The sequence below is a fragment of the Hippoglossus stenolepis genome, chromosome 19 (assembly GCF_022539355.2).
Source record: "Hippoglossus stenolepis isolate QCI-W04-F060 chromosome 19, HSTE1.2, whole genome shotgun sequence".
Classification (NCBI taxonomy): domain Eukaryota; kingdom Metazoa; phylum Chordata; class Actinopteri; order Pleuronectiformes; family Pleuronectidae; genus Hippoglossus; species Hippoglossus stenolepis.
Window position 1 is genome coordinate 17214374 of NC_061501.1, and position 15957 is coordinate 17230330.

The 15957-nt window shown below is 44.4% G+C and overlaps 1 protein-coding gene across 4 annotated transcripts in view; it reads left to right on the plus strand.

Moving 5' to 3' along the window:
- The window catches only part of cnksr2a (connector enhancer of kinase suppressor of Ras 2a), a 35853-nt gene extending 20759 nt beyond the window's left edge, over nt 1-15094 (plus strand). The window contains exons 9-24 of one of the 4 annotated variants that reach the window (XM_035142932.2): nt 182-364; nt 1151-1263; nt 1401-1555; nt 2135-2224; nt 3685-3899; nt 5897-5948; nt 8032-8207; nt 8586-8659; nt 8766-8837; nt 9432-9499; nt 9700-9800; nt 10316-10534; nt 10624-10765; nt 10967-11191; nt 11894-12081; nt 13715-15094. In XM_035142932.2, the coding sequence (XP_034998823.1) occupies nt 182-364; nt 1151-1263; nt 1401-1555; nt 2135-2224; nt 3685-3899; nt 5897-5948; nt 8032-8207; nt 8586-8659; nt 8766-8837; nt 9432-9499; nt 9700-9800; nt 10316-10534; nt 10624-10765; nt 10967-11191; nt 11894-12081; nt 13715-13912 (2271 nt within the window). In that variant the 3' untranslated portion in view covers nt 13913-15094. The remainder of the gene's footprint in view (nt 1-181; nt 365-1150; nt 1264-1400; nt 1556-2134; nt 2225-3684; nt 3900-5896; nt 5949-8031; nt 8208-8585; nt 8660-8765; nt 8838-9431; nt 9500-9699; nt 9801-10315; nt 10535-10623; nt 10766-10966; nt 11192-11893; nt 12082-13714) is intronic. The other 3 variants (XM_035142934.2, XM_035142935.2, XM_035142936.2) reach the window with 3 other exon arrangements.
- The last annotated feature ends 863 nt before the right edge of the window (nt 15095-15957 follow it).

Below are 15957 nucleotides of genomic sequence, written 5' to 3' on the forward strand. Positions count from 1 at the left end.
TTTTTGAATTGAGGGCAGGTTACATCACATGAAAGCTCTATAGATAGACTCTCCACCTCCACACCCATTTGCCTGGCACAGAAGGCTCAACAAGCCCGATGCAATCACGACGTGGACAGAACTCAAGAACACAAACACTGTGTATAACTCGGGGTTGTGATTTTTATTCTTCGTTATCCAGATCAAGATATTTCCCACTGTCCCCTCCCATCCACAGGTGGGCTGGCAGTTGCGTAACCTGGTCGGCTCGCTGAGGTCCGATAAAGGCGTCGTGTCCCTGACCCTGAAGAAGCGTCCGCAGAGCACGCTCAGCTCCGCCCCCGCGCTGCTGAAGAACATGCGCTGGAAACCCCTGGCTCTTCAGGTGGGGCCAGCTCTACCTTTTATAGACTTTATTAAAGCGCCACGCTGGCCCACATAAGTCCCCACGGTGCTCGCGCTCCCCGCACGGCGGCAGCCAAAGTGTGTAATTAGGTCAGGGTTCTGTGGCTCAGCGTGGTTTTTTGTTTGCCAGCTGAAACGCATCAGACTGAATGGGAAGGGAACGGTGATGACACCCTCCACCCACATTCCCCCATGCTCCTGTGAATTATGAAACATATCATCATTAACACAGATTATCTGCACAATCACAAACACGAGGGAAAACCTCTACCTCCACCATAGATGTTATATCTTTGTTTGTGAGCTGGATTATGCAAAACCTACTCAACATATTTCCACAAAACTTAGTGGAAGGATGGGACATGGGCTGAGAAAGAGCCCATTAAAGTTCACTTTCTTTTACTTTGTTGAATAGGACATTTCCCAGGGAGTGATTAATGGATTCTGATGAATAAAATCAGGCATATTTAGGGAACTGGTATCTATGAATATGTGCAATCTGGTGGAGCTTTGTTGAATTGTAAAGGACTGCTGGGCCTTTGTGGAAGTTAAATGTTCTACAGAGTGCCTTTTGTATTTTTGGACATTATTTAAATTTAAAGAAGCTCATTTTAAATGTCAGTTTGCTTCAGGAGTTTTGTTTACATCTTCACGTAAATGTGTCTTTGGTCAAAACTTGAATCTGCTTCTTCTGACAACATCACTAGTTTGTTGTCTTCAACAGTTGTGTTGTTGTGTTGTTCACTTGTTGTTTTTTTGTCTTCAGCCAACCAGAAGTCCAGGCAGCGGCTCCGGCACACCCTCAGGCACCCCCACCAAGACCTCTGCCCTCCACGACCTCTACATCCCTCCCCCGCCCGCTGAGCCGTACACACCCAGGTACTGTGTCTGTGTCAAGGATTAAAACATCAACTTATAACACGTAGAACAAAGACATAGACAGAAGAGACCAGCTCTGAATTTGATGTACATATTTTCTCTTTTCCTGGTAATTGTGCCGTCTGCTGTTGCCATAGAGATGAGACGGGAGCCTTGTCTGGAGATGAGGCCTCTCGTAACCATGGCGTTGTCAGCCTCGCTAAACGCTCAGAGTCACCGAACTCCTTCCTGGACCAAGAGTCTCACCGGCGAGAAGAGGAGGAGCCTGTGTACTGCACCACGCCCACATATGGTAAAGTCATGGGATGATCGACAATGTGAAGAGTTCGGTCTCGTCCGGCTGAAAAACTCTTCAATAAGACAAATGAAGATTTTAAAATCACTGGTTCATTGCAGACAATTCAAGAAAAAGATGGACACACGCTGTACGTCTTTAGACATATTTTTAACTCGCACTGTTTGAGTAATTCATCTGCGTTGGAAAGCTTCAGCTCAGGATTTGTGTCGTCCAGCTACGACCTGACTGCTCACATTGAACCATTGGCCCCAGACGTGTTAGAAACTCATCTGATTGGTCCCCGAGGGCCCTGAACACTGCACGACAAACAATGCACAACGAAGCTGAAACTCTAAAACTAGTCTCTGGGATTGAGTCATATCGTGCACAGTGCGTGTCCGACTTAAAGAGCGTTTGATAAAAGGAAGAATAAAAATGATGACAGCACAGAGAGCACTTATTGCCAATGGATAAATGAAGACCTGTTGCTTCTTGTAATTAAATGGATGTCAGAGAAGACAATGTATCCCAGCAGAGTCCTGTCTTGTACATTTAAATTTATTTGGTGTTGTGTGTGTGTGTGTGTGCTTGTAGGCAGGCTGAGGCCCATCTCCATGCCTGTGGAGTGTAACTGGGTGGGCGACTATGAAGACCCAGCCAAGCTCAACAGAGAAAGTCGCAGAGGTGAGTGTCGGCGTGTAGTGTGTGTGTGTGTGTGTGTGTGTGTGTGTGTGTGTGTGTGTGTGTGTGTGTGTGTGTGTGTGTGTGTCTGTGCGTGCACCTCCTGAAGAGCCTGTTAAGAGTCTATTAAATGTTCCCATCTCTCTGGATTATGAATAGATATGTGTGTGTGTGTGTGTGGAGATCAATGCACCTCCATCTCTTTCTCTAATTCTCTGTATGATGAGCATCACAGAGAAATGAAATAACAGGGGATGAGGAGATGAAAAGAAAAGTGGACCGTCGGCACAAAGGCAGAGAAAATAAAGGAGAGGAAGAATAAAAGTGAGAGAAAGAAAGAAAGAAAGACAGAAAGAAAGGAAGAGAGAGATGGGATGGGATGGTGGAGAGAAGGAGGAAGGAAAGAAAGCAGGAAAAAAAATTAAATAAATAACGGTTCCCCCTGACCTCCACCTGAATCACTCACACAGTTGCCATGGCGACGCTGACAGCAGCTCCTCTCGGTGTCTCACTCTCCTCTGGCCGCTGCCTAGCAACCAGGGGAGGACATGAGGGTGGGAACCGTTGAGGAGAGAGAGAGAGAGAGAGAGAAAAGGAGGGAGAGAGAGAGAGAGAGAGAGAAACCTGGGTTTCCTCTCCGGTGGAAAGAAGTTGGTGGAAAATAAAAAAAGATGGAAGGCGCTTAAACAGAGTGCGTCTGTGAACAGGTTCAATAAACACTCAGTCGTACGTGTCAACATGCACGGGCACGTTCACAAGGAGATTATGGATCCAACTAATTCCACCTCGATCTCTCATTGTGATGAAACTCGGTGGCACAATAATATATGAGGAATGTATAATAAATGAGAAAATAACAAACAAGGTTTTCTATCCCCATGTTTATTTATGTGGATTATCTTTTCTTTATTGACGGGCACGATTTTAGAGAGAGAGCAGGGAAGACGAGCAGCAAACTCAAGCCTTCGTATTTGCGATTTCTTACAATCCTTGGCTGAGATGAAAAAGATTATCGATTAGATAAAAAGCAGCACGTAGAAACAGACCTGAGAAATAAAGTCACGACTTAAAGGTCCAACGAGGAGACTTGAAGTAGCTGCTGAAATCAAATCATATTTTCCACCTCTTCAGACACAAATTAACATGATATTTTCAAAGATGAAAACTAGAAAATTGGCAAATTTACGATGATTTGATTAAAGGTCGATGTCTTTACTCAATTTTTATACTATATTATGATTTATTTTAAAAACCAGTCGTCTAATTTTGAAGAATCCTCGAGTGATCTGACATTTTGACTTTTATCATTTTGAAATTAGTCTCTAATTTACCCTGAAAGAACCTCACTGAGATTATTAACCTCTTCACAGGAAGCATTGATTAACAGCATGTGACATCATTAAGCTATGTCGGTAAAACTTGATATGTCTAATGTCTACTTCATTGATTCTGTGTTTGAACAGAGGCGTCACTCATGCGCTACGTGGGGCCGCCCGGTGCTGAGGAGAGGACCGGCTCCGACGACTACTCCTCCCACACGGCTCGTCCGGGTAAACGGACCAATGATACGACCAAACGCGCCAAGAGGCGAAGCCACCACAGCCAAAGCCCCTCCCACTATGTCCTGCAGACAAATCAGAGGGATTCTCCGCCCAAAGACCCCGCCTCCATCTATCACGTAATTTTTTCTTTTTTCCCATTTACATAACATATATTTATATAGTTTACATCAACAGGTCAAATTATTTATTATATCCCTTGAGTTCTATATATAATAACAGACCAGTACAGATAGAAAATGTTGTGAGCGATCCGTAGTGTGGGATTACATCCTGTGACCCAGTGCTTTGTACGTAATGAGCTCATCTGTTTACTGGAGTATTATTTAAATATATCGTTGCACCTTATTTACAGCCGAGCCAGCTGCTAACGGGCCGAGCTGTTTCTCACTCGTACCCTTTAGACCGTGTGGTGTTTGTACCGTTATGTTAATTCTTATTTTACAGTTGTTTTTCTGTTGTATGTTGCATTGTGGGTCTCCCTGTATGTTTAGTTTAACATGTGGAAATGACGTTCAAGCTGAACTTCATGTTCCTCCCTTCAAGCAAAAGACTTTTTAACCTAGAAAATCAGTTTTTATCTCGTTTGTTTCCAGATGTGAGGAAAATCAAAAAGATACTTTCCCCCCTGATGAAAAAGCTCGGTAGTGAAGTGTGATCTGAGCGAATGCTGACTTGTTATCACCCCCCTGTCACTTCCATGACATCTGTCCTCCCTGCCTGTCTGTCCGTCTGAGCTCGCCGCTCTGCCGTCCACGCCGTCACTGCGGCCGGCGGTGACCTTATACATCTTGACAGCATCTCTTTGGAAATTAAACGTGTTTGCATGTGTGGGCCTGATGCCGCCGTGTACCACTGCGTGTTTACCGTGTGCCTCGGTGCTGGGATGGCAGATGGCGTGTCAGCGGGTGTGGGCGGGTCCGTGTCATCTGTCTTGCTGAGCGTGGGGCCGCGAATGGCCGAGCTCCAGGTTCTGACATGTGTAATATTGTGACATCGGCGCTCGTCTGTGGTCGTCCTGACCTGTGGAAAGGTCACGTCGTAAAAAATGAGGGTTGTTGCAGACACGTGAGGAGAAGACACTGCAGGGGCTGGACGTCCTCCTCCTCCTCCTTTGAGTCACAACTGTCAAATCTGAACCCACAAACATGATGCACATGTGTTGGGATTTAATTTCTGAGCTTACGATCACAATTAAATGTCTAAACATGTCAGTAGAAATCGTAGAAATAAGTCAGGTAATTATTCTTTTTACTGGTCCTTTATTTTCCTGCAAATTGCCTTAAAACTTACGTCATATTTTCCAAGCATTAGCTGTTAATTACTCTGATATTTCCCAGAAATACCCACAGTTCTGTTCTAATTACGAGGGAGATTCGTAAAGTGTTAGCTGCAGCAGGTGCCCTCATTATATCTAATACGACCTTTTTTGTCCTGGTACTTCACTGCTAAGTACCAGATTATTCTTAGGACAATATATTGGAAGTTTCCAGGAAACCACTTGGAACATCTGCCTGGGAAACTTTGAGTTTTTAAGTTTTCTTCAGTTTATCAAACACAACTATAGAGACATTCAACCTGCTTTTTGGATACAGAAGCTAAATAAACAATCAGGGCTCAATTATTAGCTGACGTGAACTAACCGGCGCTGTGGCAGTACGGAGAAAAGGGAGTCACGTGTTTGTCCTTCACATTTTGCCGACCAGAGTTTCCGTTTCATCCCCGAGGTCCTGAACTGTATTTTCTCACCTTTCCTCCGTCACCTGGACGTCGGGCCACTTCTCCCTCCCTCCGTTTCTAAGTTTAGACGTGTGAGAGCTGCTGAAGTCCAACACGAGGTCGACTTTTTCATCCCCGCATGCGTGTGTGTGTGAGGGAGAGATAACGAGAGAGCGACTTTCCCTCTGTGTTCGTGTTTTTCTGTCATCTTTTATGTCCCAGGATCCTTTGCAGCAAACAAAGGCCAATGATTCATCCTGACGGCCCTATCCCTCTCTCTCTCTCTCTCTCTCTCTCTCTCTCTCTCTCTCTCTCTCTCTCTCTCTCTCTCTCTCTCTCTCTCTCTCTCTCTCTCTCTCTCTCTCTCTCTCTCTCTTTCTCTCTCTCTTCCTCGCAGACATACCAGCAGTCTTCCTCTCTGCAGTCAAAGACCAGGAAGAAGAATAAAGGTAAGCGGGGAAAGCCACATGTTTCGGTTCAGCGTGAGCAGGAGTTGCCGCCACGCCCCAGATGCTCGCCAGCTGTGGTCATTCACTGCTTCACTCCCTCGGGGGAGGCAGAACTAATGGACGCTGTGTGAAAGTGCAAGAGCTGCTGCTTCCTGGAAACAACTGTGCAGTCAGGAAGAAAACTGAGGAAATCTCTGACACTTATTGATTTCCAGAGAAAAGATCAGTTTTTACACAAATACATTATTTCTCAGGATTTTAGAGGAGAGTTTTCTGTTTCTGTTTCGTTTGTCAATCGACTCAGTGACGTGTTTTATTCACATTTTCTGCTTTTGTTTACTACATCAATCTGTACCACGCTGCAGTTCATAGGACTTATAGAAAGGATGTTTATTTGTCTTCAAGATTTAGCAATAAATGTCACAAAGCAGAGACAAATGCCATCATAATTCCCCAAAATGTCGTGGAGATGAAAACCACTCAATCGCTCGCGTAGAGGGCGCTGCTGCTCAAAATGCTATAATTGTTCATTCTTTTGCAAAATCTTGTTTAACTCCTGCATCAAATGAGTAATTATCTATAAAATTCACTCTAATACTGTCTTTTTTGCACATTAATGCAACAATCTATTCATACCGTGCATCTAAATATATACTGGTGGTAATAAATCACAGTTTTCTTGTTTCTTTCAACCGCTGAAACGTAAATTAAAACTTCACCGACCTCACAGATCTATATCCTCTACCCGCTGGGACTTTATCCTGCTGGAGATGTTCAATTATTTATCTGCTTCAGCTGGAGCCTCTGCAACGAAATCATTTTGGAGTCAGGACAAAACATTTTTCCCTCACATGCAGCGAATTTGCATTTTAACACGTCGTTGCTCATTTCACCGATTTTTCTGGTGAGTCCAGATTGGCCTGTTTGCTGTGTACTGTACATTTAGTCCAGATGATGAATCCAGTGACTCAGCATTTCTTTTACGTGAGAAGGCACAAAAATCGACTCATGTTTTGGTCAAATGTTTCTCAAAAATCACAGTTTTGTCCGTTTTTTCTTTACTTTTGTACAAACGGTTCACACGATGATTAGTTGCTTCATTTTCCATTTATTCTTTTTGGTAACTTCACCCCCTGGTTGTCCTTTTTCGTAACTTTCCTCCTCTTTGACCGAACCGTCCACAAAGATCAACATGTTGGACGTGTTTGTTTTTCTCCCACTGGCCTTTCACTCGTTTCACCATCTGCCGTCGTGAGAAACTCAGAAAGCTTCAGCTCCATCTGCCCTTTTTCCTACGATGGCCTCGTTTGTTCACTGCGAGCGAAGTTTAAAAAATTATAACAAAGATGAATCGATGCTTTAAATGCAGCGAGCAGCCGCTTTGTCAAACAGGTAATGAAATATTAGTTACTTCTTCTCTCCAGGCTGAGACGATCTTTATTTTCTAAAATAAGTCTCCCCCTCAGCCGTGAGCTTTTAGTGATGGTATCAGTTTATTAGTCGGGGCTGAGGCTGCTGCACAAAAAGCGGATTATCGCTGTTTGACTTACAGATTCTTCTCTATCTGAGTATATAAGTTATTAATCATCTCCATATTCTCCCCTTTTCACGCTGCACGTTCGAGCTTTAATTCTCTCGTCTCCTGCACTGTCGAAGAAAGTTCTCTCCTTTACAGAGGCACCACACGCTGCACTTTCCATTGCCACAGAAAATAAATGGAATATTGAGTTGCAAGACGTTTTTTATTTTTTTTTTGAGGATACAGCACAATAAAAGTTTCTCCGGCAACTGGGAGCCAGCTCTGCTCGGTAATCTCTAATGAGGAGCCTGCTGAGAAAAATGTTACAGGGCTTTTATGCCAGAAGGAAAAGGCAGTTTGTATTAAACACCTCTCACCTCACTGCAGTGCCGCAGTGTTCCGTCACATCCAGGCTCGGGGAAATCTTGCCAAGAATCATTGGAACATTAGGACGTGGTTGTTTTTATGAATGCTTTTAATTCACACCAGGACAAAAGGGCTAAAAATGAGCAGTTAGTGCTACGCTGTTCTAATTTGTATTCTCTTTGCCGCGTGTCGTTCCAGGACGAGGTTTGGCCTCCCTGAGCCGGAGGCGTGTTTCCTGCAAGGCGCTGGGCAGAGGAGACTGCGAGGGCTGGCTGTGGAGAAAGAGAGACGCCAAGGGTTACTTTTCCCAGAAGTGGAAGAAGTACTGGTTTGTTCTGAAGGACAACTGCCTGTACTGGTACATCAACGAGGAGGTGAGGCTCGGGAAGGTTTACACCGAGACCCTGGGCGATCCAATCACAAGCGGGCGGCTCCTATAATGTCCGTTCACACTTTTTGATTAGATCTCACTTCCCTGCTCTATATGCAAATAAACACGTACTTCATTTCTGTTTGCAAAAAACAAATGATCATGTTGTCAACCAGCAGGAGGCAGAAGAAATTCTCCTTGACGTGTTCCAGGCAAAACTAAATAGTGTTTGACGAACTCATGAAAGATATTGTGAGACTTAGAGCCACAAGGCCATAGTTTCACAGTTACAATCAAAATAAACTTGGAATTTTCCTTAATCTGTCATTTCCCTTTAGCTTTTTCCTTCCTATAAATGAATATTGTTAATTTCCGTGTTCAGGATGAGAAGGCCGAGGGGTTTGTGAGTCTTCCAGAGTTCAAGATCGACCGAGCCAGTGAATGTCGCAAGAAATAGTAAGTGCATGATGAAAAGGTCTATTGCATATTTATGTGTATTTACTTTTGCATGTGCATTTTACTGTATGTGCTCTAAAAAAAATCTCCCCCTCTGTTTCTCTAGTGCTTTCAAAGCGTGTCACCCCAAGGTCAAGAGTTTCTACTTTGCAGCAGATGGAGTGGATGACATGAACAGGTAAAGCAGTGTGTGCTAAACGTGGACCAAGGTCACGCCGGAGGGCAAACTCCCAACTGTGTGTGGCAGGAGAGCAGCTTCCTGTTTACCTTCACCAAACACATCTGAAAAATAAACGTTTCATTTGATAAATAATAAAAGGAGGCCTGAGTTTATATTGGACGAGTGGCTCTGAACACATTTGCAATATATTTCCTCGGAGGGTGAGATATAATATCTGCTGGTAGAAAAGTGCAGGTTAGATCAACTTAATTAGTTGATTTCACTTGTTTATAGTGAAAAACAAATAATACATTGAGCTCCTCAACCATCCTATCAACGTGCTTTTTTAATTTTAAGATACATTTGGACATAAATACTTTTTAAACAGCTAATGCAATTAATTGTAGAAGTTTGACACTTTTGGAAATATAACACACACTCACATAAAATACTGAATTAAGTGTTTCCAATCACATCTCGTCGTCAATTGATTGTACTTCATTTTGCTGATTCACTTTTTTGCAAAAATACAGTTTCAGTTTATTTATTTACATGTATTTAATAGTTTGGTAAATATAACCTTTCTGTCTGGATGCTGTGTTCTTCTGTCAGATGGCTGAGTCGTCTCAACATGGCCGCTGTGGGCTACGCTGAGCGCGAGAGGATGCGTCAGGAGCAGGGTGAGGGTTCGCTCACTTCGGCAGATCTCTGCTGCACGACAGTGTTTTTAAACTATCAAACAGAGACAGTAAATTAATTTTAGTTAATTTTCTACCTCCTGTGGTGTCTTTAAGATCTTTGGATGATAAATCCTGTGGAGGTTTATACATAGAATAGATGGGATCTTGTGTTTCTGACAGTTTGTTGTGTGGGTTTCCAGCAGATTACTGGAGTGAGAGCGAGCATGAGGAGGACACCACCTCCAGCCCCAAGCAGGACAGTCCCCCACCTCCGTATGATACCTACCCACGGCCTCCATCAGTGAGTCACCCGCACACACACACACGACTGTGCACATAAAGCTCGTACTGTACTTGAAGGCAAAAATCCTGCTCAGTGCTTCTTCGCAGTCCATTTTATCAGCTGACGTTATCGCCCATTAAATCTCCAGGGAGTCGTTAAGGCCACATTTGGGATAATTGTCGCTATAATTGGCTCAGAATCTGGTTGCTCTACATTTAACATCTTTGTCTCGGGGCGTTTTTGTTTTCTTTTTTTTGCAGCCTCGGATAAACTGGAAAACTAAAACAATCACAGCTATGACAGCACCACACACACGCCTCTATGTTTTTGAGATAATATTTGGAAATCATGATAATCAGGAGTCTTTGGTGTTTGGCTTTTCTGCAAAATCTCAAACACACTCACACCCTCTTCTTTCCTGTTTCTTATACGTCCCCTCACACACTCATCCAATCAACTCGCCCCCCTTCGGAAGTCATCACATCCTTTTTGAAGTGTGTCAATGATCCTCGCTCTTTCCTCTCCCCCGTCAGATGAGTGCCTACTTGGAAGGCCGAACCACTCGACTCTCTTCCACGGAGACGTCTCGCTCACGCTCCTCTCAGGAGGATTTCTTGTGTGGCGATCCACCCGCCGTGGCCGCCGAGCCGCAGTACCACCCTGGTCCCCTGGGGGGAGGCACCACGCACAGCGGGAGAAAACCAGGGGGCAGCAGCAGCAGCGACGTGCAGTACAGATGTGATCCTGTAGAGGTGTGTGATGGTGTTTGTCATCAAAAATTTGTATTCATTTATTCTTGATTACTCAACTTTTTGTCTGTCTCGGCCACTGCGTCCCACAGTACCGTTCCAGTCCTGCAGGGGGCAGCAGCGAGACGGGCTCCCCGGGCCGCTCGTCGTCGTCTCAGAGACGTTCTTGGCAGGACCTGATTGAGACGCCGCTGACCGAGGCCGGACTGCACTACTTACAAACCGGACCATTAGGTAACGTCCTGTTAGAGGCTTCATGGACACAACCGGACAAAATAAAAGATATTAATCAGGAGGCTCAGACATTCTTCTAAACATCTGCATGAAAACATTTTATCTTTAACGATAGAAGAATACGATTTTTAAGTTAAATCCCAAATTCTGAAGTCACGACACAAAACACTGAGCGATGTTATGTGTCTTCTGTTACCACAGAGGACGCAGTGTTTGCTGAGCCCGGTCCTGGAGGTGGGACGATGACGGCCGGAGCCGTTTACACTCTCCCCGCACAGAGGAATGTCCCGTTGCCCATGGCGATGCAGAGGCTGATCCCTATGGCAACCCAGGGAGGGAAACCCCGCAGCTTCACGCTGCCAAGAGACAGCAACCTACACACACTCCTCACGCCTCCTGCGAAAGAAGTGCAGCAAACGTACAATGGTGAGTCCATCCAGGATCATGCATGTGGTGTCGTGTTGTAATGTGTGTGTGTGTGTGTGTGTGTGTGTGTGTGTGTGTGTGTGTGTGTGTGTGTGTGGGCTGGTGGCCGTCAGGTGAAAGCAGAAATGTGTCTTGACAGCCAACAGAGACTGAAAAGATTTTTTTTAAGGTGAAGACGTTGACGTCAATACATGTTCCAGAAATAAAAAACGCTCTCAGGCGGACACACACATTATAATCATTGTCGGTATCAAGTAGGGTAACACACACACACACACACACTCCAGTCACACACTCGTCTAATGAGGCTAATGAGACGTGGGTGCACCGGTTGCCAAGGTGAGTCCAGCAGCGTACAGGAAGTAACTGAAATAGTAAACAAGACTAATACATGTAATCAGGTGAATTATCAGAGAAAATTAAGAAACGAACGATGAAGTATAATAATCATCGTGAAGTAGAGGAAATGGAAAAAGTGGAGAAGACGCCCCTGAGGCTGAACAGGATTTTACCATCATTAATTCTTCTGTGTTTAGTTGACGTCATTGTACTCTGTGTTGTCATGTGCAGTGCTGCCCTCTAGTGGCTGCTCTGAGAAATAGATCAATCCCCTCAGATACGAGCCTAAACTTTAAATCTTGTGACCCAGAGGAGTTATCGGAGGGTTTGAATGAAACGCGCGACTCTCTTTCTCCGTTGAAGGTGGCAGTGAAGGTGCGTCCCTCGGCGACCTGTTCCGGGCCTGCGAGCAGGGCGGCGTTTGCCCTTTAGGTCGCGGGTCGGAGGCCAAAGGTCAGTCGGAGTTCAGGCAGTCGTTCCTCAGACGGGCCGCCGACCCTCAGCTCAACGATCGCCTGCATCGCCTGCGGATCCTGACCTCCACGCTCAAGGTTGGTTCATGCTCTTCCCCTCACGGTGTAAACACACAGACCAGGTGGAGTGAATGTGCACAGACACATAGAGAAAGACACTTAAAGAAAAGGCTGGATGGTAACAAAAGATGTAGGGGAGTAGAAAATACAGATATTTGCTGATGTAAGTAGTAAAAGTTAAAGTGAAAAGTACCAGTAAATAAATGTACTTTGTTACATCCAACCACTGGCTTAAGTATTTGGTGTATTTGCTGAAATTTTTTCAACCATAAATCGAAAATTGTGTGTTTGATTTTAATGGAAATCTTAAACTGTAAATTGCAACATGTCACATTTAAAACATCAAACATTTCCACAGAAACAGATGGATTCAAATCCTTTACTCCCTCCTTCTGTTTGAATGCTTTTCTTTTGTGTGAGGCTGATGCATCTCACTTTATGGAGCTAGTTGTGATTCACTGTTCATTTTCTGACCATAATGTACGCATATGCACACACACACACACACACACACACACACACACACACACTGAGCCGTGCTGCAGAATGTCTCTGTTTTGTTAGTTTTAGTGGTGTCATCTGTCTTAGTCTGTCTCCTCGGTTGTGTTGTGAGTCTTTTCTCTCGAGCTCCATCGAGCAGCCATCTGTGGCTTTATGCTACATGAGCTATGGTTATGTTCCTCGGGCTGGGTGCCTGTAAGTGGCTCGTCCTCCTTTTTGCTGTGGCTGTTGTTTTTCCTTGTCTCTGGGAGTTTGTATCTTTGTCGGCCTCCTCCGTGTACGTGGACAGGTACGGTTTGGCGAGGGCGTTGGGGGGGGGGCTTTGTCCCTTGTGCCTGTAGCTACTTTGGCTGTTTCCTGGGGGAGGATCTGTGGCTTTGGCTGCCCCGTGTCTGCCGGTACGCGTCGGGTGGAGGAGCTTACGTGTCTGCGCCCTGTCCTGCGTCTCTCAAAGGAATACACCGAGTTCCAGGGGGAGTTGGGATGAAAAATAACGAGACCACACCGCAGACAACAAAGTCAGCCGTGTCGTCGCCTCTACACATAACCGCCCTTTACGAGAGATGCTGTTTTATGTGTGTGGACAGGCAGCGATAAGTCATCTGCTCCGGTTGCTGTGGAAACAGCGGAGATGCAAATTTCTTTCCAAGTCATTTCATGTTTCAAAACTGAACCAAAACAAAAGAGAGAATTAGTCAATTTAAATAGGAAAGTAAATAATATAAAGGTTCTTACAATAACTATATAATAATAGTTAATTTTTCTGTGGCTTCCTGACAAATTAAAGAGCTGTTTTTCTAACGGCTTAGAACAAATTTATTTACTGCACAACAGTAACTAATAAACCATTTATGAAATGTACCTTACTTATAAATTGGTATTAGAGCAGCTAGAAATAGATAATATGTTTGATTTCTAATAAAATGTCATTGTGACGTAATTAGATAGTAATTGTCGAGCACATGAAGAATCTTTCTGTCTGTCTTCTCACAAACTGACCAACTCTCTCATGTCAAATCCCACCAGAACCGGTGTATCCCTTTAAGTGTGTGTCCTGCTTTTCGTTTGTCTGCGTTTTTTAAAGAACAGTGGTTTAAAAGGAAAAAAATTAAAAAGTGACCCCTCCTCCTGTGTTTCTGCATCCCCATAGGACAGGGAGGGGGAGCTAGCGTTGATTGACAGGCTGTTGGCCAATCCCCAGCTGTCGTCGGCTGAGTTCCAGGAGTGGAAGAGAGCCTATCAGGAGCTGTTCTCTCCAGAGCCAAACCCCGCCGCTGAATCAGACCCCGGCCCGCCACTGACCCCCTCGCTCTCTCACACACACTCCTACATCGAGACCCATGTCTGACCTGTAACACACACACAGACACACACACATGCACACACAGAACCGCACGCACGACGACTTAAACTCCTCATTTCCCAATTCTGGAACGAGTTGAACGAGCTGCAGCCGACGTTTCGATCAGCGAACGACGCAGAAAGCGACGGACTGTTTCTAAAGAGGGACGTAAGGACGACTTGATTCAGGACTCGATGGCTTTCTGCAGCCGCGGCGTTCAAGTGCAATAGGACAGTTTTCTGGGAAGACGCCGTCATGTCAACGAGCTGATTGGTTGAACCACTGCAGCGGCTCTAAAGCATTAAGTGTTTGCTTCTGCGCTCTTTACGCTAAAACCCATGGATATAAGGGATTGACTCAACTTTCTCTGGACGATGTTTGTCTGCTCGTTCCTTTTTGACGGGGACAGATTTCAGAGCCGCGTGTCCATGAGCTGCCATCACAGTGTTTCATTCTGCTTCTTGTGCCATTATGACTGTGGTCGAATCGCCTCATACATGGTTTCCCATCATGCCTTAAGCCGCGTTGTCTGCCTGCGTTTCCACCGTGTTCCAAAGACCAAATTATCCTGCTGATGTATGTAAAAACCGACAGCTACGACAAGCTGTTCAATTCCAGTCCACCAGGTGGCGATAATGCATAAAATTGTCCGATGATGATGACGCTATATAAATCAAGCGACAACAAACTCGGATGAGATTCATATGATTGGAAAAAAAGAGGAAAACGAGTAACAAAATGTATTCTGGACTTACGGAAAGGAAACTGATTTTATGAGTTACTGCGGAAATAGTTGAGTATTCCACGTTTTTTTTCCCCTGAACTAAATTTGGACCCTGGTCCCTGCGGTGGAGACGAAGGGGTTCAAACAAAGGATCCTAGTTCTCGGGGAAACTTCCTGAGGTGGAAACGCAGCTTCACACTTGATGTCTGTGACGATACTTTTCTGTAGAGTGACAATTACAGCAGAGAACAATGGGCATGGTTCATTGTTTTAAAAAAAAAAAATCTGCTTTGAATTAGTTTCTATCTAGTTTTAGAGACTTGTTCTGGTTTGGTAGAGATTCGTTCTGTGCTCGGCTGGACCTGGAGCATGCACACTCGATAGGAAACATTTAGAGGAACAATCCACCCTCAGAACTCTTTAACACTGGTTATGTTGCATTCAGGAGTGTTGGTTGTTTTGATAGTCAGAGGCCATTAGAACGTATAAATCTCAGTTAGGAAACGAGGACAGAAGGACTACAGTTGCATTCAAGCCATAGGGTAATTTTTCATGACATTTTGAATATCAGGATGTATGAAATTGAAGAAACAAAAAGTTAAAGAAAGTTTTTATCATTTTCTGAGCGCAGACAACATTCAAGGCTGCACACATATAAGAACAACCTTCAAAAGCATCAGACTGGATTCTTGCAATTCGCCTCTGGATCTATTCTCTGTCACGTTGACTTTATTCCTCTCATTTTTAGCAGCTTTAATGTGCAGCTGCATCCTCAGCATCACACCTGAGACATGAAACTAATCCTAACATCACTTATATGCCCTGATAGTTTCATTGATTATTCTCTGTCTAACAGTGTAAAGGTTTCCCAGGGTGGACGCTTCCTCAGAGACTGTCTCTGTATCCTGCATGCAACATAGAGAACATGAGGAAATATTTTGCATAAGAAGTATGGATCTAATAAAAAAATATATTAGTTTGTTATTTGTACGCTGCTGCCAAATGACTTGATACTCAGAGACGCTGCACAAAACTATGAAAGCAATCACACACGCACACATGAACAGACGCACACTAATAAGCACACAGCACACTCAGTTTGAATGCTCTCTCTATGCTGCTGCCCGTGGTTGGTCGTAGTCGCATGTCTTTGTTGTAGATACAACGCGATATTGCTTTTTTCCCGTTTTTGTGTTTGAATCTTTAGATGCAGTAGATCTCTCTCTCTTAGTAGAGTGCAAACGAAGTGTCTTGGATCCTGTTCTCGAACTCTATCAGGTCTTTTTTGGAGGAGACTGTAACTGAGTAAAGATTGTTTCATGTTAAA